Source organism: Protomyctophum parallelum (assembly GCF_964188405.1).
Source record: "Protomyctophum parallelum genome assembly, chromosome: 10".
Classification (NCBI taxonomy): Eukaryota; Metazoa; Chordata; class Actinopteri; order Myctophiformes; family Myctophidae; genus Protomyctophum; species Protomyctophum parallelum.
In genome coordinates, this window is record NC_139704.1 from 23,372,774 (window position 1) to 23,398,601 (window position 25,828).

The 25,828-nt window shown below is 43.9% G+C and overlaps 2 protein-coding genes across 5 annotated transcripts in view; both read right to left on the reverse strand.

The window, feature by feature from the left end:
- Positions 1-12,794, reverse strand: part of ccar1 (cell division cycle and apoptosis regulator 1) — a 39,265-nt gene extending 26,471 nt beyond the window's left edge. For 2 of the 4 annotated variants that reach the window (XM_083775330.1, XM_083775327.1), the window contains exons 1-7: positions 12,779-12,794; positions 11,220-11,423; positions 2,243-2,409; positions 1,939-2,142; positions 1,388-1,420; positions 1,154-1,240; positions 45-229 (exon numbers count right to left, since the gene is read on the reverse strand). In XM_083775330.1, the coding sequence (XP_083631456.1) occupies positions 45-229; positions 1,154-1,240; positions 1,388-1,420; positions 1,939-2,142; positions 2,243-2,409; positions 11,220-11,334 (791 nt within the window). In that variant the 5' untranslated portion in view covers positions 11,335-11,423; positions 12,779-12,794. Of the gene's footprint in view, positions 1-44; positions 230-1,153; positions 1,241-1,387; positions 1,421-1,938; positions 2,143-2,242; positions 2,410-11,219; positions 11,424-12,397; positions 12,701-12,778 lie in introns of those variants that run through there. The other 2 variants (XM_083775328.1, XM_083775329.1) reach the window with 2 other exon arrangements.
- A 3,081-nt stretch (positions 12,795-15,875) lies between these two features.
- LOC310865403 (NFU1 iron-sulfur cluster scaffold homolog, mitochondrial) lies at positions 15,876-20,160 on the reverse strand. The gene is made up of 8 exons (XM_083774502.1): positions 20,072-20,160; positions 19,581-19,672; positions 19,286-19,421; positions 18,550-18,616; positions 17,625-17,736; positions 17,403-17,466; positions 16,632-16,806; positions 15,876-16,001 (listed from the first exon to the last, which is right to left on the reverse strand). The coding sequence occupies exons 1-8, from the start codon at positions 20,137-20,139 to the stop codon at positions 15,933-15,935; spliced, it is 783 nt and encodes a 260-aa protein (XP_083630628.1). The 5' UTR covers positions 20,140-20,160; the 3' UTR covers positions 15,876-15,932.
- Between the last annotated feature and the right edge of the window lie 5,668 nt (positions 20,161-25,828).

Below are 25,828 nucleotides of genomic sequence, written 5' to 3' on the forward strand. Positions count from 1 at the left end.
GACCAATCTATCCATTTGTCTATTGTTGTGGCCTTTCTTCTCACCTCAGCTGGAAGAAGACGTCCTCATCCACAAAGCCAAAGGTGTCGTGCAGCTTGTTGACCACCCCGGTGAAGACACGCTGCTTCTGGGGCTGGGGCTGCTGCTGGTGGCTGGAGCGCGGGGTCGGGTAGGAGACCGTGATCTGGGCCGTCTGCTGGGGGTTCGACAGGCTCATGCTTGTGGGCGGCTGAGGAAAACGAAGGAGCAGAGCCGAGGGGAGGTTTCAGAATAACTACCTCAACAGAGGACACATAAAAAAAGAGGGCAATAACTAATTTCCAGTCATTTTAACGAGACACATTTATCTCAGTATTGATCAGAAAACTGTGTGGTAGAACACAAATATGTCAGGAGGAGGCATGCTCTAGTAATGACAACAATGTATGCAGTGAAATGTCTACATACAGCGTTGAAGCACAGCATTCGTTTACTAATTCTATAATAATAATATATTACTTGAATGTATATAGTGCCTTTCATGAAACCCATGATGGTCACTACAATCTGCTGAATGCTCACTCTCTCTCACACACACACACACACTCATTGTCTAATCGCTATCCATCTTTCTCTCCGATGTCCGTCTGTTTTCTGCAGTCCTTATGACAGTTTGCCGCTCACAGCCAGTCAAAAGGCTGTGATCTGTTTTCTGCAGTCCTTATGACAGTTTGCCGCTCACAGCCAGTCAAAAGGCTGTGATTTGGCATGCAGTGCTTTGTTTTCTTTTTCAACGCGCCACATTATTTTGCGAGAGGAAGTAGTAAGCTCTGTAATGTCAATGGCATTTCCTCTACACAAGCAGTACATGAAAGTGAACTGTCATGGCAGGAATGTAAGGGTGATATGTGCCAACAGTCTTAACGAAGAGATGTCAGACCTGACATGTCAGTGTGTGACACTCCACATGGTCAGTGTGACACTCCACATGAGAGAGAAAGAGACAGATTGTTACACGCATGCATACACACGCATGACCTTTATTGTTCAGTATGGCTGTCCCAATCAAACCAGCCAATACTGTTGATGTCTAAGGGCAGATTCACACTATGGTCCCGGGGGCCGCACTCGGGACCACTTGGCAGATGTTGTGGTTAGTGTGAATGCTGCGTACCGTTCCCGGGAGCGGATCACCCAACCGTTCACGGGACCACATGGAGGTAGTCTCGGGACCGATTGAAGTGTACTCGGATACGGATCGCTGCAATGTGAAAGCATTGAATACAGTTGAACGAAGTGTACTCGGGTGCAGAAGAATCAAGGCCAATGTGAATCATGGCCAGCGGGGACCAGACAATCGTATTCGGGAACAGTTTGAATCTGCCCTAACTGTGGTTTGACATATTACCTGGGAAAGCAGTGCCTGTTGTGGTTGTGGAAGCTGTGGAGAAAGAGGGTAGTACACAGTCAATTTTTAAATACTGTTAAATAAATACTCCTTTCTATTTGAACTCATCAGTTGTGTTGTGTACTGCCATGACAATGTCATGGCAATACAGGATAGATAGGTTGGTTGAGAAGTCAACCAATGGAAAAGAAAAGTCATCCAACTGGTGGTCATGCAATTAAAGTTAATAGTTTTTAAGGATTTATAAAAGACAATGAAATTGAAGCACGGGACATTTATTTTAAAATGGACTCATGTTGGTTTGCCAGAGGACTTTGTGTTTATGATTGTTCTACAACCTTGCCAAACCTCCTGCTTTTGACACGCCACAATGTGTTGTGCGAGCCAACATTCTGACTTAACATGGGCCGACAAAAGTCTGCGATAACGTCACACAACAGATAACAAATAAGTAGGGGGTGGCAATTGATAGAAATGTGGTTGGAAATGCACCAAGAAATGGACATTGGCAGGTTCATGTTGTGCAACAGATGGAGGAGTTTGTGTGTCACCTGGTGAGGTACATTGTACAGTTGTTGGGGGGGTTGCTGCTGTTGCTGCTGTTGTTGCTGCTGCTGCTGCTGTTGTTGTTGTTGTTGTTGTTGTTGCTGCTGCTGCTGCTGCTGCTGCTGTTGTTGCTGCTGCTGCTGCTGCTGCTGTTGTTGTTGCTGCTGCTGTTGCTGCTGATACTGCTGGAGAGCAGAATTGATCTGCGACTAAACACACCACATAGAACATGGTATTAGACGTGAGCTTTGATCAGACAAGATTACACGTGGCCATAAATCAGACAGACAGCCGTTTACTGTAGCCGACCTGTTGCAGTGCTGCGGCAGCGGCGGCCGCGGCCTGCTGCTGCAGGGCGGCCGTCTGCTGCTGAGAGAGCTGGTAGTTGGCGGCGGCAGACTGGTTGTTGAGTGAGGCCACCTGCTGGGAGTACATGGAGGGCGATCCCAACAGAGACGGCTGCTGCACTCCTAGAGCTGTAAGGGCCGAGAAGAGAGGCGTAGAAGGGGAATTATTTATTAACCAGGGTTGGGAATTTACAATTTAGGTATTTAGCAGACGCTCTTACATCCAGAGCGAGTTACAAGAAGCAAGGTACATCAAGGTAAGCAAGTACACATAAATAGTCACCCAGGATCATAAGACAACTAAGAACCTAACATCCATCCAACAGTAGAATATCTGTACAATCTATTCTATATTGGAGAAGTTGTACATAACACATGGCAAGAAACCCAAAGCCACAACAGCTACGTCGCTATTGCAACACCCACAACACCATCTTACACACTACACCCACACACACACTCACACGGCAGTGACGTCACACACTTACCTTCGCAGTGTTGCAACTAGTGGCGGATATCGCCAGGTACCTGGCGATGCGATTACACATCGTTTCCGAGGGTCACGATTCGATTAATCCCGATTAATCCTGATTAATTGGGCTATGTTACGATTCGATTAATCCCGATTAATCATGATTAATCACTCACTGTTAATCACTCAGTCACTGTGTGACAAATAAACAAAGTGCTTTATAATGATTATGAATATATATATTCTTTCACAGTGCATGTTTTTAACTCGAATCTTTGCTTCTGGGGGGGTCCATAGAAGAAAATATTTTCAGATGGGTGACCGTGGCCAAATACAGAACAGCAATAAGCAGCTTTCTTTAAAAAAAAAAGAATGAGTTTGTACAAGCATACAATAAATATATATTAATAATGACATAAGATGTCATGTCATAGAAATACATGGGCAGGATTTCGGTTGAGGTCAGCAGCACTCAAATTGCCTTTATTCTTTGTTAGGACAAAAAAGGTGCTTTTCTTTGTTTCCTTATTCAGGGATTTAATTTTCAGTTACTGAAGTGTCATTAAGGAAGCTTTGGGTCAGTTCTTGAGACTATATGTTGCACTTTTCTGTTTGTTTGCACACATTAAGGAGCATTTGGTTTAAAGTATTAGTATTAGTAGTAAGTGTATGGCAACATTTTGGATTCTATGATGTTGAGGGGACACGGGAACTCGATACAACTCACAACGTGTACAAGACCATATTGCCCACTGACATCCAGAGATGCAGTCAAGACAACCATCCCGATCCCGAACACACGGACAGCTGCCCATGCACTCAGAAAAGGCGACTAGAATTACGAAGTCCATCTGCACTTTTATTGCAAAGGATTTACGTTCACATTCGGTCGTGGGGAGCGACGGATTCCGGGCCATGTTAGCACTTTGGAGCCACACTACATCGTCCCATCTCGGCCACATTTCACAGGCGGTCGATGGTGTGAGTTTTATCGAGTTCTCGTGTCCCCTCAACCTCATACGATCCAAAATGTTCCCTTTCTGTCATCTTTTTTCTCTTCCCCTCCGCGTTGGTAACTCGTTGTTTTGGTTGTTGAAAGCTAAAGCGTGTGCGAGTGCTGTGTGCGTCACTCTAAACAGTCCGGTACGACGACGCAGCGCAGTCGCACATTAGTTCCGCCCTTTTGCTCCGGTAAAAGAAATATCCTAATAATAATAGAGCGAATGTCTGAATGTCTGTCTGTCTGTCTGTCTGTCTGTCAGAAACAAACACTTATCTCCTCATTGCCTGCACCAATCGCTCCCACTTTTCACACAGGCATTGACCATAATAATATGGAGGTCTTAACGAAGCCATTTTTCCAATAAGATTAATAATGAATTTATTAGTGAATAAAAACCAGTTTATTTGTCCGTGCTCTATCTCCGACCGAGCCACACTATTAGCACACATCTCTCCATGCCAAAATAAATCTGCACGCTCCCACAATCCAGCTAGGCTACTTTTTTACCGACGCAACTGTCATATTTACTGTACAGATATTGTTTTTACATCACCACACGATCATGGAGAATTGTAACTTGAAGAATTGTGTGCCTGTGGAGGGGGTGTGGGACGCATAATTCGATAGGTCACCGTTTGTAGTGTGACGTAGGAAGCGAAACCCAGCCCCGTCGGAGCATCTGTTCTGTGTCCGTGTTGGATGTGAATGACCAGCGACACACAGCCAGGACTGCAGCCGCTCCGAGGACACTGTTTCTGGGCTTATGATCAGTGACACACAGCCAGGACTGCAGCCGCTCCGAGGACACTGTTTCTGGGCTTATGATCAGCGACACACAGCCAGGACTGCAGCCGCTCCGCCGCTATATATAAATGCACCATTTAGACGTTTGGAGAAGACAGATCCCGTGCCGTCGGAACAACACAATGACAAAATACATACAGACAGATGCAATGACAACGACACGTTCCTAAATCACACAAAACACCTAATTCTTATCCTGATTATATAAAGAACAAACTACAACTTGCTTTGAAGCCCAAAAAGCCAACCTCCGCGTTCACCGTTTAATAGCTTATATCTCCACGGGCAGCAGACGGTGAGCGGTTAGGGACCGTCTACAAAGTGCAACACCGACCTTGAAAATATTCAATAACTTCCATTTATAGGCAGAATATCACCACCATATTTACATCACACATCAATGGTGTACTTATGATTGTACTACAGCATTTAATTAGCCTATACTTTAGTGCCCAACCCAACTTTCCAAGACCATCTGTAAACAATTCCCCCCCCTATCAGTAATGTGATCTATTACATCACACACTGAACATGATTTGCTGTTTGCATATATTCAGAACGGGTAAGGACTAGCATTATATAATCGATGTTTGACATTTGTGCATCGATGAATTATCGCCCATGATGGCATCGCGATTAATTGACTAATCGATTTTTTTCCCCACCACTAGTTGCAATGCTATCTCCTCCTATCGCGCCGAACGCCAAAACTCGACACCACCCGCCAAACACTGGCACTGGCACTGCCACCAAAAATGCCTCCCTTCCACACTCACGCCGCCAATGCATTTGTTTACTACAAACATTATCGCCCGAAGCACCCACACCCCCGGAACACTGTTGCCCTTTCACCACGCTAAATTCGCCAGGTCTATGCAAGTGAGCACAAATTACATGTGAGAAAATTCATTCACAAGCCCACAAATGCCATTCAACACACACTACAATTCGCAAACCTGGCAACACTGCCCTGTCTTCTAATAGGCCCACACTAGCTCTCAGAATCTGATTCTGATCTCCCGCAGGAGAAGAGAAACAAGGAAGGGGAGAGGAATTGTAGCCTCACGATTTTGCTTATTCCTTCTAAATCTCTGTATATAAAATGTAAATCACTCAGCGAATCTCTTAGTTACATCAACATTGTTCTTTGTCAGAACTTGGTTTGTGCTAAGTATACACGATTACACAGATCGCATTGGGCTATTTCGCATGCAAGCCATACTGCAGAGTACTTTTGATTGCGCGCGCGCGCGCACACACACACACACACACACACACACACACACACACACACACACACACACACACACACACACACACACACACACACACACACACACACACACACACACACACACACACACACACACACACACACACACACACACACACAAATAGCCATGCAGGCTATACGCGGCGCCAGCAAGACAGGACGTTATAATCTTGAGTTTCATTAAATAACTGTCTTTCTCCGCACGTGAGCACACAACATTATTCAAGTCAAATGCGTAACGGCAATATTGGGATAATATAGGCTACCAATACAGGACGTTATAATCTTCACTTTCATTAACCCTTGGCCTACAATTCACGGAAAAAACGGAATTAATCGAAAAATCTAAACCTCCCGTTAACGGAAAAAACGGAATGACAATCAATATCAGTTATCGCGGGGTCAAAAGAGCAAAAATTAAAAAAAATTCGCTAATATCACTAATGTTGGATGTAATTTACCAAAAAACGGCCGAAATCCGCGTGATCGTGCGCTATCGTGCACGCGCGCCGTCTCTATGTGCGTCGGTGTAAAAAATGTGATATTTTGCGATCTTTTGGGGTTGATTTGAGGTTAATTTGACTTAGTTATGAAAAATATAGCATTAGCTTAGCAATCCGGACCAGCCAAACTATTGACTAGGGTCAAACTACTACAGGATGTTGTTGATCGTTCAACCGGAAGTGACTTAGGAAGATCCGTCTATTTTAGCCAAAATCAGCATAATGATGCTTTCCCGCCATCTGGTGGCGAATCGAGAGGATACATTTGCTATGAATGAACAAAAAAAAACATCTCTTCAATCCACCAGATCTTTCTTGTATGTTAAAACGATGTATTAAAAATATGCCAATTTGTTACCCAAACAAAAAAATTGGTCCTGGCATTCCAAGGGTTAAATAACTCTGTCTTTCTCTGCACGCGTACGTGCCTAGCAACACAATGCTGCTTCGTAGCAACACACATCAATGCTGCGTGCGCTGCGTGCGTGCGCCGTGCGGTATCGCACGTGTGTGTGTGTAGTCGCACGTGTGTGTCGTTCTCCTCTCATAGTGGTATGTGGACTGTGGTAGACGTCGCTAAACCACGCGACAATCATTATTATGCATCTTGAACAACGCTGGGATTATTTATGGACCTGCAGCAGTAGGTGAGTAATTTCTTTTATCTATGTTGGACGTTTGTGTTGCTGCATCATGAGCTTGGAGATCTGCTGTGTTGCTGCATCATGAGCTTGGAGATCTGCTATTTTCAACTGTAAAGTACATTTTGATGTCAATTCTCTGTGTGTGTGTGTGTGTGTGTGTGTGTGTGTGTGTGTGTGAGAGAGAGAGAGAAACAGAATATGTTACATGATTATGCATTGTGAGCTGGTAGATCTGCCATTTTCAACTGTACTGTACTTCAAGTGCAATTTGTTGCCAATACTGTGTGTGTGTGTGTGTGTGTGTGTGTGTGTGTGTGTGAGGCCAGAGAACTATAAGACAAACGCACATGGAATGGGAAATAGAGGGGGGGGGAAATGGAAATGGTAGGGTTTTTATTTTTGCTATTTGACTTTGCTACTGATGATTGTACGCAACAACAAGTATTGCATTGTGTGTTTGAGCTGACAGACCCTTTTTGATGTCAATCAATCAAGTCATCTCAGGTCATCTCAAGCGGCAGATGCAAAAATCGTTTTTTATATTAAAATTATATATTTCTTTAGGGCCATGTCATGTGGTCTAACTGCAAAGCCTTTGTGATCTATACTGGTAGATCCTGATCTACCTTTTGGGCACCGCTTAACGTCAGATCAGCGGTTTTGTCGGCCAGCGGCAAAAATGCTCCCCGACAGCATAATCGGAGCAAATACCGGGCAGTGTGTATGAGCCATAACGTGTTGACTACACTACACCACACTAATAAGGACACATAATAATAACTAATAACCCATCCGTTACTACATGTGGAGTCAACTCCCACAATTTCCTTCTTCCCATAGTGCGCGGCAAAGTAACTCTGGGATGAGCGGCCGCAAAGCGGCCGCGAAATTCTAGTGAAACTATAAGTGACAGTGACAGTGTGACACTATAGAATGCCAAGTCTACATCATAATATATATATATCTATTCTAAATTACATATTTTAGCCTTTGCATGCACCTGCAAGGTCGTCGAGGCTAGGGCAAGTGCGGCGGGCTAAGGTGGAGTCTGAATAGGTGGGTTTTAGGTGGTGGCATTTTCATCAGTACAATGTGATTTAGGCTCACAATGAACCAAAATCAGGTGTCAATTTTGAACTTAATGTTTAACCCTTTTAGACCTGAGACCAGATTCTAAAAATGTCTTCTAAATCATGACAGTTTTCTGAAAAACCTATGTTTCTAGTATGTCAGTGGTTCTCAAACTATTTCATGTCAAGAACCCACAGAATTATGTATGTACAGTAATAGGCCGCTGAGCCCCATCTGAAAATGTGTAGTTCCAGGGACCCTCCCAGAAGCAAAGATTTGAGCTAAAAACGTTCGCTCTGAAAGAATATATTCAAATATTTGGGCCACATTTTCACACATTTTCAAAAATAGCAGACCTGCTATTTTCCAATAGCAAAAGTATAATATAATGCTTGAAACACCAACAGGGGTTCCCGCCCAAAATGGGTTTTAATGTTATGTAGGTGCTGTTGATATGACAAAGAGAAACAGTAGAGATGAGGGGGAAGAGTGAGTGCCTTGGACAGAAAGTATAATTTAATTAGTAGGCTACCCACTACTACCCAAGATTAACTTTGTTGTGCAGACGGGAGATCAAGCAAACCAGAGTTCAAAACAAGCCGGCACGCAGCAATACAGATCAAAACAAATAATTTAAAAACAAGTTATCATAGTAGTATCAAAAACAGTAATAAAGAAAAATATATAATTACGTCAAAGTGCTTGATGGTAGGGCGGGCCACACACAGTGCATCATTTCATAGTAATTGTTTAGACTTGTGCAGATACCATATTTTGATACCGTCATATTTTGAATGCTTCAGTTTATATTTTTGAACTCTTACTCTGTACTATATGTATTATAGTTTTACTAACTTGTAGCTACACATTAACAATAACAATCATTATTAATGTAATTTTGATTTATTCCTAGATCAGTGGTTCTCCAACATTTTAATTTCAAGGACCCCCATAACTCTGAACCAAATAAGAGTTAATGGACCCTTACAGGTGCATTTGGTTCCATTTGTACACTTTTAGAGGTACAGACAGACCTATAAGGGTCCATTTAGAACCCCCTCAAGGAACCCAGATGGTCCCTGTACGTCCCTGACGTAACAGGCCGAGTTGGCCGCAAGCAACTTAGATCCTATTTTTTTATATCTGGAATCTAGAGTTACAATACCAACCCTTGACAGACAACAATGCAGCTGTATGGAAATCTTGAATTATCCTCTATCAGCAAAGTTTTTCTTTAATAAAAATCCACCATAGACATGTTATGTCAGTGTTAGGAATTCGGAAGTGCTCGTTTTCAATAACGCAGCGTCCTGCTGCCTGCTGCATTTGTTTGGGGTTTTTTAAGATTTGTTTTAGGCTTTTTGCCTTTCTTGATAGTTACAACAAGTGAAGATAGACAGGAAAGAGGGAGAGATAGAAGGGGAGAGACATACAGCAAAGGTCGTCATGAACGGGACTCGAATACGCGACCCGCTGTCAGGCCAGAGCCTATATGTGGCATGTGCCTGGACCACTAGACCAAAGGACGCCCCTGCTGCCTACTGCATTGTGTGCCATTCCGAAACAGGTGGCACGCAGGGCCGTCGAGTTATTTCCAACGAGTGCTTCCAGACTGCTTCAAACACTTTCATTTAATTGACAGAAAGTAGGTCATGAAATATCTATGGTGGATTTTTATGCACTGAAAACTTTGCAGATAGAAATAGGGTAATTCAATCTTTCTGTACAGCTGGAATGGTGAGTTTAACGTACTAGTCCTTACCCGTTGTGAGATTAATGTGTCAAATCGAAAAAAGGGCTTCGTTACGCCCTCCATATTCATATGGTCAATGCCTGTGTGAAAAGTGGGAGTGATTGGTGCAGGCAGTAAGGAGTTACGGCAATGTTTCTGACAGACAGACAGACAGACACACACGGACACACAGACATTCGGTTAATTATAGTATGATAATACAATCAGATAGGACGTTTCTATTATTTATCTATTTGGATGTATGGTCTGTCAAGGGTTGGTATTGGAACTCTGGATCTAAGAGTTGCTTACGGCTAGGTTGAGTTGGGACTAACCTATGAGCTTTCTAGCATAGACACTTGACAAATATTCTCTTGACCAAAGTTAATATTTGCTAGACTGGCTGGCATCCTTTTTTTCTGAAACCAACTATGTTATCTATTAAATTAATCTAAATATGACCCTACTGGCTGCACAGTGCACACAGGCACCCTTTTGACAGCTGAGATATCGTCCACAGCTAGACCTCAACACAAGTCAAGTTAAGTATACCACATGAGAACAACAACCACAAATTGCACAGCCTGTGTGTACTAGGGACATTCATTTCATTTCAGCACAACAACACACAGCATGGACTTGGGACTCCCTCTAATGCAGTGGTTCCCAAACGTTTTAGCTCAAGACCCCCAAAAAATAAATTAGACGTTTGCCCAGGACTCAAACTAGTGAAAGTATCAGATATACAAGATCACAACTCGTCGCTACACACCACATTGTGAACTTGTAGATCAGCTATTTTCACTACTACTTTGTTTTCTAATTTATTGAATTGTTTTTCTGCTTTCTGCTTTGATTTCTTCCTGAAATTACTGAAGAAAAAAAATGAATTTAGTTTTTAACTCTATAATTGCGGCTAGCTGTTAGCATAAACCCCAGTTCCCAGTGCCACCATACGCGTTCACTTTAACTGGTTCCGCACTGGCCCTGAGAAAACAAGATTAATTCACTTTTGCAATGGATGCCATGCCCGGCATCCCGACTCCCCGAGATTTGTTTTATTCCCCATAATCCAGGGGGGAAGAATTTAATAAATACGTTTTATTTCGAGTTAATTCCTGAACATTTTAGGTTTTTGGGGGAATGTTGGGGACCCATATTAAAAAATGTGCCTCTAATGAACTCGAAACCAGCTCAGTGGCCTTCTGGTTAGAGTGTCTCACCTGAGACTGGGAGGTCGGGATTCAATCCTCGACCGGGTCATACCAAACTAACCAAAGACTCTAAAAATGGGACCCAGTGCCTCCCTGCTTGGCACTCAGCATCAACGGTTGGGTTGGGGGCAAGTCCCTGCGACATGTCCAGGGGGTGTACCCTATTATTATATGGGCCTCATGGCTCGGCAAGGCTACTACTACTTAATGAACTGCTACTCACAGTGTAGGCTGTTGAGGTCGAGGCCAGACTGCCCTGTGTGGCCCGGCTGAGACACCGGTGTGCTAGCGAACTGGGTGGCCCAGGGTGGGTTCTTCTGTCCCCCGAACTGAGCCATGACTCTGGCTGAAAGGGGCCGGGGGTCGGGTGGTGGTGGGGGGAGGTCTTCTCTCGGCAGGTGGTGGGTTGTCAGTCACTCAGTCTGGTCTGACAACGAAAAGAGACGGTTAAAAAAAACCCAGTTATTAATGTGCATGATTATGATTCCCACCACAGCTCTAGGATAGACCCGTCTGATTGGCTCCCACACATGCACAGTTTTAGGTTTAGGCAGAGTAATCTACTAAGAGAGTGATGATACTAGAGTTGACTCCCATAGTCCCATTGTAACAATGGTTAGTGCTCATTCTATCTCAATGGGATAGTTCCAATATTTGGATAGCCTCGGTAGTCGGTACCCAGGCTTTTATTTTTGTTCGCCTCAAAAAGTTAAGGTAAGGTTTTATTATGTATAGTTTTACTGAAGTTAGGTTTAGGCATAGTTTTACTGAGGTTAGGTTTATGTATAGTTTTACTGAGGTTAGGTTTAAGCATAGTTATTAGTTTTACTGAGTGAGGTTAGGGTTAAAGAGAACTGTCAAATGTCAATAATGACAGCGACTACTGGCCAATCACAGCGGGGTTTACCTAAAGCTGCGGTGGGTGGGAACTGGGAATTCAATGCAAAATTGCAAATCAATGGAGATGCATGAGAAAACATACGTTTACATTGCCGAAGCAATTGTCAAAATATAATAAAAATTGAAAACGGGTTAAAGTGTATATACAGTTGGAAGGGGGTACAGCATTTTGTAAACAGAGACATGTCACATTGCGTCGTTATATTATACATGCTATACACAGGGTATAACGCTTTTTTTTTAAACAAAGCAATTTATTGCAGTTACTTCAATAATAACGCGTTGATGACACAGCAGAGCTAATTATCAGCACTTTGGTCTAGTGTGGACAGCTAGCAGCTAGCTACGTATTAGCTTAGCAAGTATTAGCTAACGTGTTTTACAGCTAGACACAATGACAGACGCATTCCCAGAACTGTAACACCATACTAACGTGGCCACTGACGTTAGCTCAATCTTTAAAAAAAAAACACCACGTCGTTCATTAGTAGTTGAGTTCACCTCGGTTGGCTGATCATGCAAACTAGCTTGCTAGCTTAGCTTCTCGTGATAAACACAAGCTAGTGTGGCTTTTTGTTATCAAGTTCAACGTAAACTCGCGCGAGATTAAGGCTGCACGAGCTGATCAACACAACGAGGCCCAGTGGCTAGCGTTAGCATTAGCCAGCTAGCACTTCACTTGCTGTTCCTGCTGCTGCTCAGCCGATTCTAAAACGCCTAAATGAATGTTCTGGCAGCACGAGTTTCGAACCCCACTGCGAAACATATTTGGCACGACATGACAGATGTGATATTTATGCAAAATGGTCGCCGCAGTGAGCGATGTTCGCTTTTATATGAATTAAACTACGAAAACGTCCTCATTCATCTCTGCTTGCTTACCCTACTGCTCTGCACCGGTGGAAGAAGAAATGCACTGCGCATGCGCGGCAGGCAGTGAGGGAATACATTTACCACCAGTCCACCACACGACCTCAAAGCACCCAAAATCCCAAATGTCCTGTCTGTCTGTAGCAAGAGTAGGCCTACTCACATTTTGTAGTTTGAGTATAAGTATAGTGTATAAGTATCAATACTGCAATGTAGAAATACTCCATTACAAGCAAAAGTCCAGAATTCAAAATGTTGGTATCAAAATATACATTTTAACTTAACTTAAGTACCAAAAGTAAAAGTAGCCTAATAATTACGCAGGTTCCGCAGACGTCCAATTTCAAGTTTTCAAATGTTTATTTTGAAAATAGCTTGTAGATTGGCTATTTTCAAAATAGCTGAAATGTATACGCAGTGTTGGGGAGTATTAAGCTACATGTAGCTGAGCTACGTAGCTGAGCTACATTTTGCTGTAGCTTGTGGTATTTTAGCTACATTCATATTTGTGTACCTCGTCAAGTAGCTCAGCTACCTTTTGGGTCATTTTTTGTAGCTTAGCTACTGAAGTTACAAGCTACAATTTTGGGCAATAACATGAAAGAAATATATAAATTTTGACCATTGGTTGCTGTGTTAATTCTTGTACTAGAACCCCCTTTGAAAAATCAAGGACTGTTCCTTTTTCTGATTGCTTTGAGGGCATATCAGCACTTGACAGCTGCCTCTAATTGGCCTCTGATTGGCCCTGGTATCACAGGGTGGGAGGGGTCTCCCAGGGGGGAGCAGGGGTCTCCTAGAGGGGAGGAGGGGTCTCCCAGAGGGGAGCAGGGGGAGGAGGGGTCTCCCAGAGGGGAGCAGGGTGGGGGGGTCTCCCAGAGGGGAGCAGGGTGGGGGGGTCTCCCAGAGGGGAGCAGGGGGAGGAGGGGTCTCCCAGAGGGGAGCAGGGTGGGAGGAGGGGTCTCCCAGAGGGGAGCAGGGTGAGGAGGGGTCTCCCAGAGGGGAGCAGGGTGAGGAGGGGTCTCCCAGAGGGGAGCAGGGTGGGAGGAGGGGTCTCCCAGAGGGGAGCAGGGTGGGAGGGGTCTCCCAGAGGGGAGCAGGGTGGGAGGAGGGGTCTCCCAGAGGGGAGCAGGGGGAGGAGGGGTCTCCCAGAGGGGAGCAGGGTGGGGGGGTCTCCCAGAGGGGAGCAGGGTGAGGAGGGGTCTCCCAGAGGGGAGCAGGGTGGGAGGAGGGGTCTCCCAGAGGGGAGCAGGGGGAGGAGGGGTCTCCCAGAGGGGAGCAGGTGGAGGAGGGGTCTCCCAGAGGGGAGCAGGGTGAGGAGGGGTCTCCCAGAGGGGAGCAGGGTGAGGAGGGGTCTCCCAGAGGGGAGCAGGGTGAGGAGGGGTCTCCCAGAGGGGAGCAGGGGGAGGAGGGGTCTCCCAGAGGGGAGCAGGGGGAGGAGGGGTCTCCCCGAGGGGAGCAGGGTGGGAGGGGTCTCCCAGAGGGGAGGAGGGGTCTCCCAGAGGGGAGGGGTCTCCCAGAGGGGAGGAGGGGTCTCCCGCATGTACATTCTCAATTTAACGCTGAAAAATAAAAAGTAGCTGAGCTACTTTGAGCTACTTTTTCCATGTAGCTGTAGCTTTACAAGCTACATCTCTCCGGTGGTAGCTATGTAGCTTGATCAAGCTACTGCCATGGTGAGCTACTTGTAGCTTTACAAGCTACGCTTTCAAAGTAACTTGCCCAACACTGTGTATACGGCTGAAGTGGTTATACTGTATGTAATAATAATCCAAATTCACAAAGTAACTAGTCTATCAAATAATTGTAGTGGAGTAAAAGTACAATATTTGGATCTGAGATGTAGTGGAGTATAGAAGTGAAAGATTTGGAAATTGTGTACAAATACCTAAAAAAATTACTTAAGTACACCACTGTTATCCACAAATGAATACATAAATGCAAAAACAGTTCAAACAATCGATCTACAAGCTTATATTTTGTGATTTATTTAGTAGTTTGTATTTTGGCATCATCTGTACATTTTTACCACTTCACAAATCAAGTTATTAAAGGAAAATAGTAATTTGAAGAAAAAAGAAGTTTCTCACACATGTACTTTTCAGGCAAAAACAAAATCAAGTATGTAAAAATAAAAACATTTCAGTGGGTCGCATAGCCGCATATGCTTAATTTATCGTTTACATGATGTAGTACAGCCATAAATAACCTAATGATCTTATAGTGTATAACTACAGTGCACACTATACACTCTTTTTCCATACAGTTAATAGTCTGGTTCTGTTATATTAACAAATAGCATTCCATTGATTCCTAATTAGTCATTCTGGGCATTGTCAGCACACACCATCGGAAGATTAAAAAAGCCTCATGTTTTTTTTGAGTGGTGCAACCTAACACACACAAACACACATATTAACTGTATATATGGTGATTTCGGGTGTGCCAGTACAGTACAGATACAGTAGAGGGACCCCCACACGGTAACTGTAATTTATCAACCGTTATGGACGTGGGGCGGCTCCCCCCCCCCCCCCCCCCCCCCACACACACACACACACACACGGAGTTGCACCACTCACTTCACACAGGTTTTTTCTTACCGTACTCTAAAAGGAAAAGGAGCCGCACACTGTCGGAAACTTGCCAAAAATGTCTCTTTAAAAAAAAAAAAAACTTTTTTGGTAAGTTTGTTAAAGTGTGCAGGTCCTTTTGTTTTTCACAGATAACCTTTTAATGCACTTTTGTCCTACGCGCCTGTCACCAACCTGTTGAGGTGTGCATCGACCTTTTTCTATAAAGCTTTTCCCACCATACAAAATTATTAATTCTAAACATACATTAGGAATATGAAAAGATCAGTAAATACTAAATACAACATTTACAGTCATCAGCAGGGCAGAATATTCCATCTTATATCCTAGTTGCCAGCATTCGTAAATATCTCTCTTCCACTCTAACAGCTTCATACAATATGTACATACATTGACAGCTTGAACACTAAATATATACACAGAACACAGAGGGTTAGCTTCTCACAGAAATGACTGCACTACAGAATGGTACCAAGGGAAAGTAGTGCAAGACAGGTATTTTGTTTATATATACAAGCATTTCCTATATTATGGGTATTATGTGGGTATTGATATGTGGGTGAAGGCAGGTATTACTCCTTTAATTTGAGCTCCAGCTCAGAAAACACCTTTGCACTGATTTCATCCAATTCATCTTCCACCTGGAGGAAAATAAAGACCAAAATCAAATTAAGGTGTAGCTGATCTTGCACCCCATATAGTAGAAACAAATCACACCCGTGTGAAGTGAGGGGCAATCTTATCATTGTACAATGTACATCATCATACATCATCTCAATCCGAATTTGTGTCCTCACCTTCGTCTTCAATGTTTGTGTTTACACTCAAAATTGTCCATTCATTGTTAATGGGATTTATTTAATGTTTGTGTAGGACAGTTTGTGCACAATGCACATACACCAAAAGCTGGACATAGGAGGGTCTATCGCCCCTCAAAAATCTCCAATAGGTAGGTAGTAGTAATGGAATGAAAATAAATATAATACATACATAATATATACATGATCTTTGAATATATATATTTTTTTTAATTTGAACATTTTAACTCAAACTTTGCTTCTGGCTGTCCCCGACTCCCTGGCTGGCACAACATATTTTAGATGGGGTCCACAGCCAAATATAATATAATTAAATAAAAAAGTGATTTTTCCCAGAACACTGTTAGGATTTAGAAGTCATTTTTAGAATCAACCTCAGGTCTTGATGTGTCAATAAGACTTGGGTGTGGACTGTGGACATAAAGAGTGTTGATATGTGACGTTGTAAATCACCTGTTCCACATCTTCCACCTCCGGGATGTAAAACTGGAGCATGTTCTGGATGCCGCCCTTCAGTGTGATGGTGGAGCTGGGGCAGCCTGTGCAGGAGCCCACCAGCTTCAGCTTGACGATGCCATCCTCAAAGCCCTTGAAGATGACATCGCCACCATCTTCTTGCACTGTGGGTCTTGGAGGAGGGGAACGTTGGAGTAAGTCAGAAAGAATGTAAGGTAAAATGGTAAATGGTGCATTTATATAGCGCTTTTGTCCAAAGCGCTTTACATAGATTGTGCATTACATTCACCCATTCATACACTGAGGAGAGGGAACCATGCAAGGAGGAAACCATGCAAGGCACGAACCTGCTCATCGGGAGCAATTAAAGTGTCCTTAGCGTCTTGCTCAAGGACACTTGGACACCCGGGATCGAACTGAGCACCTCACGTTTGAATCTATTATTCCACAGGCTCCATATGCTTTTCAATGATTGGCACCTTTATTGACAATTAAGTAAGCTCTGGTCGGAGTGGCTTATTGTTGGTGTCAGCCGAGAGTGAGGGCGTCTATCAGCTCGCTAGACACCTGGGAGATGGATTCTGAGGTGAAGCGCAAAGCCTACCATCAGTTCCCAGTATTTATAGCACCAGGCTACTCAACACAGAGATGGTGGCGGAAGGAATCGAACCCACAATCTTGTGGTCCAAAGGCAAGTGCCCTACCCAAACTCTTTGACAAAATGCACATTGCAAATACATAGCTGATCTCAACAAGTACATATTGTACCTGATTCTTGTATCCAGAAGTTCCTTGATCATAGATACAACTTCATCATCATCCTCAGAATAACCTACAGTACAATTGAGACAAAATGCAATAATATGTCTGTTAACAGGATGGGTAAATGAGGTACATGTCCAGTAGAGGGTGGCAACAGGACTGGGTACTTTTTCCACCACTGCGTGGGTTTCAGAGAAGCTTGGTATAGTAGGCATGTTTCATACTCACTGCTTTCATGGTGCGCCACCCCAGTTGTTATAGGGTCTCCACTCTCAAAGAACTTGGAAATGGCCTCCACAGCATTACGTTTAATGTCAGTCCATTCCACATCCTCATCTGCCTAAAATGTATTAAAATATAAACGCAATGTTGAACTTTGAACCATGGGGTGTGTAGAAGGAAGAATCAAGAAGGTTGTATTTGTCACTGACTTAAACAAGTACAAGCAGTTGTTGGTAGTTGCCGGTATAACTATTTAAGAGTGACATGATAAGCACATAATGTAAACAAACTCCAACAAACAGATTTATTTTTAACCACTTAAGATGAATATCACATCAAATAGCCAATCTACAAACTCAGTTATTTTAGTCTGTTTTCGCAAAATGCTACTTTGTGTATTTCCCACCTATGACATGCTCAGAATTGGATGCTATTTATGTAGTTAAAAAGGCAGATTCTACATTGTTCACATTCATATGTGTATGGTGTGTAACCATACACAGTTCTTACAATCCGTTCACACGGGCAGATGCAAATATACAGTCTACCATTAATTGTCAATGTAAGCCAGTGATATGAAGATGCAAAGATGCATCCGATGTTTGTAGCTGCTGCAAAAGATACAAAGCTACAAAAAAGATTAACTGGCTTCAACTTCAGATACAAAGCGACAAATATGCTGTGAATCTTTTCATCTTTTGCATTTAGCATCTTTTGTTCTTGCTTACTGTAAATCTCTCTGGATTAAGAGTGTCTGCTAAATGCCTAAATTGTACCAGAGCACAGTAGCAACACAAAGACGAGCAACAATATTTTGACTCATATCACGGTTATAGGCAGAAGTTAAACATCGCTTTGAATATTGGGACAGATATGTTGCATATGAAATTAATCGTGCAGGTATGCTGTATAAGGACATGCAACAAAATACCTTGGTGACTGTAATGAAGTCTGGGCCAAAGAAGACACTTTTTACTCCCTCAATTTCAAAGAGGTCCCTGTGGGTGGGAAACGTATAGTTATCATATGTTATTCGACACAAGTAAAAACATTCCACGTCAATGTTAGAGCCACCGCCCACCATCATACATCACTGTCTTTTCACAACTTCAATATATCATACATGAAGAAATACTGTATACAATTTGTCCGTTAATGGTTTTATGCATGTGCTTACCTAAATAAATGAGTCAATGTTGGCAAACCATCATTGTGGTTAATGACAAAAGAGTCATGGATATTTAAATTTCATTAGCAAATCAGGCTTTTCAAACCAAGCCTATTAGTCTCTGAAAGTGTGAATCTAACACACAGAATCCTTGACAATCTAGAAAACCACACTATGCTTTGGAAAATGGTCAATGCGACTCATTACTAAACACCTCAAGTATACCATTGAGTTGTAGTCAAAGAGCAAACATGACAGACTAATGGTATGGTCCTTTAATTCTGTGTTAATTTTGTTTATTCACATTTGTAACACATATCTGCACATTTACAAATGTACAAAATACTACATTCAGACACCAATATGACACACTGTGCAGTACTATCACTTACACACAGTCATTACGATTCTGCACAGTTCAACCATCCCGCATGCAACATTATCTCAGGCAGAATTTAAATTGAGTTGTAAAACATTCAAATGCAAAAGGGCACAGCACCTGGCTAGAGATGAACATTCTGCAGTCTTTGGAGAAGGAAAGTCCAGCGTTCCAGTTCCTAAGACAGGTTTGCCAGGGAGAAACTTCAAGCTGCTAGGGTTTGGAGTATCCTGTGTCTGAATGGACAAGTGCCGCCCTGAAACATTACAACATGTACAAACAGGTATTTACTATTTATTTATTTGTAATGTTTTGTTTGTTTTGTTTCTGGCACAAATGTTCTGCATCATTACAGCAACAATATTGAACATTAGATATTAGATATAGCATATTGAGACTCATCAGACTTTCTCACATGTGAAGTTTGTAGCTCCTGTCACATGTAGAAGTTGATCTTTTGTACCAGCGCACTGCGTGTGGTATTGGTTTCTTGATTTGCCTACAAACCTTATAGCATTATGGGGATAAGACATGTAAATTATCTCAGTGTATGGGTATATTTAAATAGAGTATGAGTAGTCTAGCACAATATTCGTTCATTCAAGTTTGACATTCTGCTAAATTCTGGCAACCAGTCAGTGATCTACTGAAGATTATCACTACAAATAATACAGTCAATGGGAAATTGTTCAGTATAGGGAATATCGTTTAAAATAAAATATGACTATAATAACATTAACATAACAACTGCGTGGACATAACGCTAGCTTTAAACGTTAGCCTAGCTCTGGTGATGATAACCTTGGCAATTGTTAACACCATACATGGTCGAACGGGTTGTTATATTGAGCGAAACACTCTAGATAGTTAAATGAGGTGCAATGTAACGGATGCTGAAATTACAACCTAAATTGAGAAGGACTTGTTCTTGATCTTAGTAACTGGTAAAGACCCCATCTAATGTGCGCCGCCATTTTGTTTGTTTTGAAAACGAGGACCCCATATGGTAGACGCGGTATATCCTGATGTGATGATTATACTTTATTTAGAACAATTATAGTTTAGAACTTCTGAACTATATAATAAAATTCCAAAATAGAAGTCATGTTTTTGAGAGAAATTATTTAAGTAAAAATGTCAAGCGTTAAAAAGTTTCATAATGTAATTAAATACATTGGGCAAAATTAGCATATGTGAAGTTTGCGAACATGTAACGTGTGTGTGTGTGTGTGTGTGTGTGTGTGTGTGTGTGTGTGTGTGTGTGTGTGTGTGTGTGTGCGTGCGTGCGTGCGTGCGTGCGTGCGTGCAAAGTATAGTAGCATTATTATGCTTAAGTTCGAATGCTCTGCGAGTCTGCTCTACCAATTACAGCCCGGAAATCTTTAAATTCCCCATTAACGTTGAAAGCAGACCTAAAGGCTAAAAGCATGACACCTGCGGCTGCAACATTCTAATTGATCTAATAGCACAAGTAAGACGCGCAAACGCGGGAAGCGAACGCAGCTCGTGTGTGTGTGGTTGTGTGTGTGTGTGTGTGTGTGTGTGTGTGTGTGTGTGTGTGTGTGTGCTACAGCTGCGCCCTGTGTGTGTGTGTGTGTGTGTGTGTGTGTGTGTGTGTGCTACAGCTGCGCCCTCTGGTGGCGGGCGGGTGGTGTAACAGCGTGACACACACACACACACACACACAGACATTCAGCCCTTGCTGTCATAGTAAGTGGCTCACTGCGTTCGCAACAATCGGTTCCCCAACTTCCCCGGTCTTCCTGCCTGCCCCCTAGCTCTGGTAACCTGACGCTGCCAGATGGGGGCGGTATTGGGTAACCATGTTACAAAATACTACATTCAGACACCAATATGACACACTGTGCAGTACTATCACTTACACACAGTCATTACGATTCTGCACAGTTCAACCATCCCGCATGCAACATTATCTCAGGCAGAATTCAAATTGAGTTGTAAAACATTCAAACACATTTGTGTAGCAAGCTTCTTGGATCTGGCAGCGTCAGGTTATAGCTCTGGTCCATATAGCCTTCTACTGCCCTATGGACCAGAGCTACCTGCCCCCCAGGGTTCTAAACACTCCTTCATCATGACTCCTTCATGACCTCTCATCTGCTAATGTTCTATGTCTACCTCTAAGGCCATGTATTCGTATACCTGGCCTTAGTGGCCTCACACCTACGTTTTTATCATAACTGCCTATTTTGGTATAATGGTATTTTTTTTGTGACCAACTTTCTTTCCCCCCCCCCCCCCCCTTTTTTAAGAACCCCGGGTTAGCACAGACATTACAGGAGAGGGAAACAACAATGGTGTATACGTATAACATAATACATGGCATGCTTTTTTTTCTAACAAAACAAATGATGGAAACCAAAACAGAACGTGGCAATGATGTTGAAACAGACAGACATGAATGGGTCAGACTTTGTTTACAAGAGTACAAGTCAAGTATTCGACCTAACGGAGTCCTGATTTAACCTTCTGTGCCGCTGTGAGTACTGAGTACTAGGGCTTGGATGGAATCTGTCCTTGCTCCCTGTGCTCGATCACTGGAAGCCTCCAAACTCAAGACGTCATAGTAGGATGGCTTCCAACGGTGAATACTGAGGTTATGGGGCGGTTTCCATCTCATTACATCTTTTTTGCAGCTGTTAAACCGGCAAATAGCATTAGTAATGGTATTTTATATATTATTTGATTCTATGTCTCATAACAATGTTTTAAACTGCTTTACCGTAAACATGTCAATAAAATATTAAATCAATCAGTGGGTGGCAGTTCCAGGTCAGACTCAGAGCAGAAAGGCCAGACAGGTTCGAGCTGACAGCGCCCGAGGCGACAGTAACTAAAAAAACACTCGTTACAACCAAGGTATGCTGCGTATGCAGAAGAGCAGCCCTGGCTGAAACCTGTCAAACCTTGAGGCAGTGGCGTGCAGCCGTGCACAGACATTTATTGGGCAGGTGCAAGTGAAAAAAGGGCACCTTGTGCAGCACTTGGAACCGTCCGGTTGCCTTAATAGTGTGAGATTTATAGATTTTGGGGCATAAATAATATATTAGAAGCTTTTTTGTAATCAAGAATTGATCAATGTCAGGTCCACATACTGTACACTTAACCTGTGGGTTCGGGACCCCCAGCGGGATTCCCAGAATGACAGTGAAGTGATTTATTTATTATGTATTTATTTTTTATATTCACCTCCTAGTTACAGCTTTTTCATTATAGTTCTCCTGTGTCTTTGATATCTGCTTTGTTTAATTGGACCTTGCCTTTGTCTTCTCCTTTCCAGTTTTGTTTGACTAACTCCCTTTACATAACCTCAGCCAGTTAAGGCTGTTTTCTTTAAATCAAGATTTCTGTCTCTGAGTCATACATTACTTATTTATTTGTTTTACCAGTCACAGCACAAACCGGTCAAGACTATGTACTCAGCCGGCAGCTGTGTTTCAGGCCGTGGTGAATGACGTTCTTTGAGACATGCTGAACCCGTTTGTCTTTGTGGCAGCCCTCTCGCAGCTATTTGTTCCTGTCTCCAATCCTTCCCAGGCCATACATTTGTTTCACAGCTCCTGTTTCTCCTCTCATCTTGTGTACACCCGCCTCCTGATCTCCTGCGCCTGCTCCCTGTTCCCCATCACCCCTGGCCTGACATCGAAGATAATATAGTAATATAGTAATAGTGAACAGATTAATGGTTCACTTCTTTCCTTTGCCTGCAGCCTAAGTTTCCCTCCACCAAAGAGAAGGCAGATTCCTTGGGGAATCCGAACAGTTAATGTCCTAGTTCTCGATTATTATCTATAATAATAATGGATTGCATTTTTATAGCGCTTTTCTATGCACTACGTGCCTACTCAAAGCACTTTACAATGGTCCATTCATTCATACATACATACATGAATACATACATACAAGCGGCGAACAGTCAACACCAGCGTCCTCACTTCCCACATTCACATACCAATGGTGGCAACCACTGGAGGCAATGTGGGGTTCAGTGTCTTGCCCAAGGACACTTCGACATGTATAGACAGGAGGAGCCACTAGTGCCACTAGTGTGTCTCTCTTTCAGTGCAATATACCAGCCACCTAAACTGGAGATCACCCTTTTCCCATAGCTGAGCGGTGGCTCAGGGGTAGAGTGACCGGATGTTCGAACCTACGAAGTGTTCTTGAGCAAGACTCTGAACCCCTAATTGCTCCAGATGTTCAGGTTGGTGCTTTGCATGGTTTCCTCCGGCATCGGTTTACAATCTCTGTAAAGCGCCTTGGATAAAGGCTCTATACAAATGCACCATTTAAGATAGGCTTTCTTTTTCCGGGCCGATCAGAAGCTTGGCCGGTTAAAAGAGGATGCTGCATGGCGTATAGGCAGAGAGATTGGCCAATGAACTCCTCCCGCTGCATGCGTGAGGAATCCTGCAAGCTGGCTTTGTGGTTTGTGGCGCCTGTCCCAGTCTCTAAGCTCTAAGGTGATTCATCTGGTGGCCATGTGGCCCCAGATCCATGAGGATTCACCTCACGTTCCAAACCTGTGAGGGAGAGTCTCTTGGTTCCTGCCTCTAGGCCCCTGGTCTGGTGGTTCATCATCTGGGACTTCTACCGACTACCAACAACATTATTTTTGACATACTCTCCTCCTTATCCCGTTTTGGATGCTTTTCTGACTTTGTGCGTTTCCCACCTGTGTTATTGTCTACCCCACCCCATTAGTTTCACCTCATCACCTGTCGACCTGTGTCTCATTATCCTTCCCTTCCTAGTCTGTGTTCCCTTCCAATTGTCTTTGTGTGCAGTGTCAATCGTTCCAGCCTGTTTCCATATATCTTCTTTTGGTATTTTAGATCTCTGCTTACCTTGTTAACCTGGGTCTTTTCCTTGCCAGATTTGTTGACTGACTGTCTCCCTGAGGACCTTTTACAAGTAAAAAAAAGATTTCTGTCTCTGAGTCGTGACGTGCGTGTGTGTGTGTGATTGAGTTCTCGTGCAAGTTACTATACCCTGGCCCAGGTGGTGGCGTAACCGTCTGGGCAGTCGCAGTGTGCCACGGGTTCGACTCCCGAGCCCGACACGGCCTTTACTGCATGTCTTCCCCCATCTCTCTCCCGTTTCCTGTCAGCCTACTGTCTGTCCATTCAAAAACCAATAAAAGGCGTAAGCCGCAAAAACATATATATAGGAGTTATATTACATGAACAGTTATAGGTAAATTAGATTATTTTTTTAAATGTCATCAACATTTGAGACACTGATTGATTGATTGTTTGATTGAAATTTGTATTTCACAGTATATGCAGAATGGGTACATTTCAAACTAAAGCCAATACAAAAACTGTTACTATGGATTAAGCATTACACTTGTTTACAACAGGGTCCACCATTTTCAATTCATCAGAACATTTAGAGACGTACAAAACTACAAATTAAATTCACATATAATAGCTGTTGGTGTTACGATAGGCAGGGAGGGTAGGACCCAAATGCAGGACAAGAGAGCAGGAATGTGCATAATAAATGATTTAATATTCAGAAAGCAGACTAGCTTACAACAAAGAGTAGCACTGCAGCAAAATCAGCAAAACCAAAAAGCAAACTGTTCAAAAAGTCAACAGATTGTCCAAAACTTACAAAGACCTCAAAGCAGAAAGTCCAAGACGCAAAACTCTAGGCACGACGAGGAATCAGTGGAACATGAGAGAAAACACAAATAATGCAGAACCTCTCAGGAATACAAAGCACTAGGAACTCGGGAACAACTCGGGGACAAGGAAGTAATGATCTGACAGTTTGTTTCTGAAATGAGTCCAGTCTTATAGGGAGCAGGGTAATTGCAGGAGTGTTCACAGGTGTGGAATGGGCATGGCACTGTAGGGCTGAAGAGGGGGTGGAAACAGGTGTGTTGACAATGACTGAGAGATGGAATGGAGAGTGGGAGTGGCTGACAAGGAAAACATGGTCTGTAGGGGGACAGACCATGACAGTACCTCCCTCTCAAGGGACGGCTACCAGACGTCCCACCACGCTGGCCTGGAGCACAGAGCAGGGTGGGTGGAGGGGGCCTGGAGGAGGGGAACTGAAGCTGAGCAGGTGATGTCAGGTGGGCGGCCAGGATGCTGGGACGAGGAGTCAGGCGGACGGCCTGGGACGAGACAGATGAGGCGTAGTCTGGCGGACGGCCTGGAGGCAGAGACGAGGTGGCGTCATCGGGTGGACGACCGGGAGGCCGAAACGAGGCGAAGCTGTCGTCGGGTGGGCGGCTGGGAGGCCGAGACGACAGATGAGGCGACGTCCGGTGGGCGACCAGGGGGCTGAGACGAGGCGGAGGTGTCGTCCGGTGGACGACCAGGGGGCTGAGACGAGGCGGAGGTGTCGTCCGGTGGTCGGCCAGGAGGCCGAGACGAAGCAGAAGACACTGCAGGCGACGCCAGGAAAGCCACAGGCAGAGGCAGGGGAGCCGTAGGGTATGTTAGGGAAGCTGCAGCCGGAGGGCCGGGCAGCGGAGGGCCGGGCAGCAGAGGGCCGGGCCGCGGAGGGCCGGGCCGCGGAGGGCCGGGCAGCGGAGGGCCGGGCCGCGGAGGGCCGGGCAGCGGAGGGCCGGGCAGCGGAGGGCCGGGCCGCGGAGGGCCGGGCAGCGGAGGGCCGGGCCGCGGA

Bases quoted from the DNA above. Each gene is read 5' to 3' on its own strand.
- LOC310865403 (XM_083774502.1), bottom strand. From the start codon at position 20,139: ATGGCGGCGCACATTAGATGGGGTCTTTACCAGTTACTAAGATCAAGA. The intron at 18,617-19,285 runs GTGCTGTGCCCT...TCCCACCCACAG, and splicing joins GAATGTTCATCTCTAGCCAG to GGACCTCTTTGAAATTGAGG. The intron at 16,002-16,631 runs GTGATTTACAAC...ATTTTCCTCCAG, and splicing joins AGGTGGAAGATGTGGAACAG to GTGGAAGATGAATTGGATGA.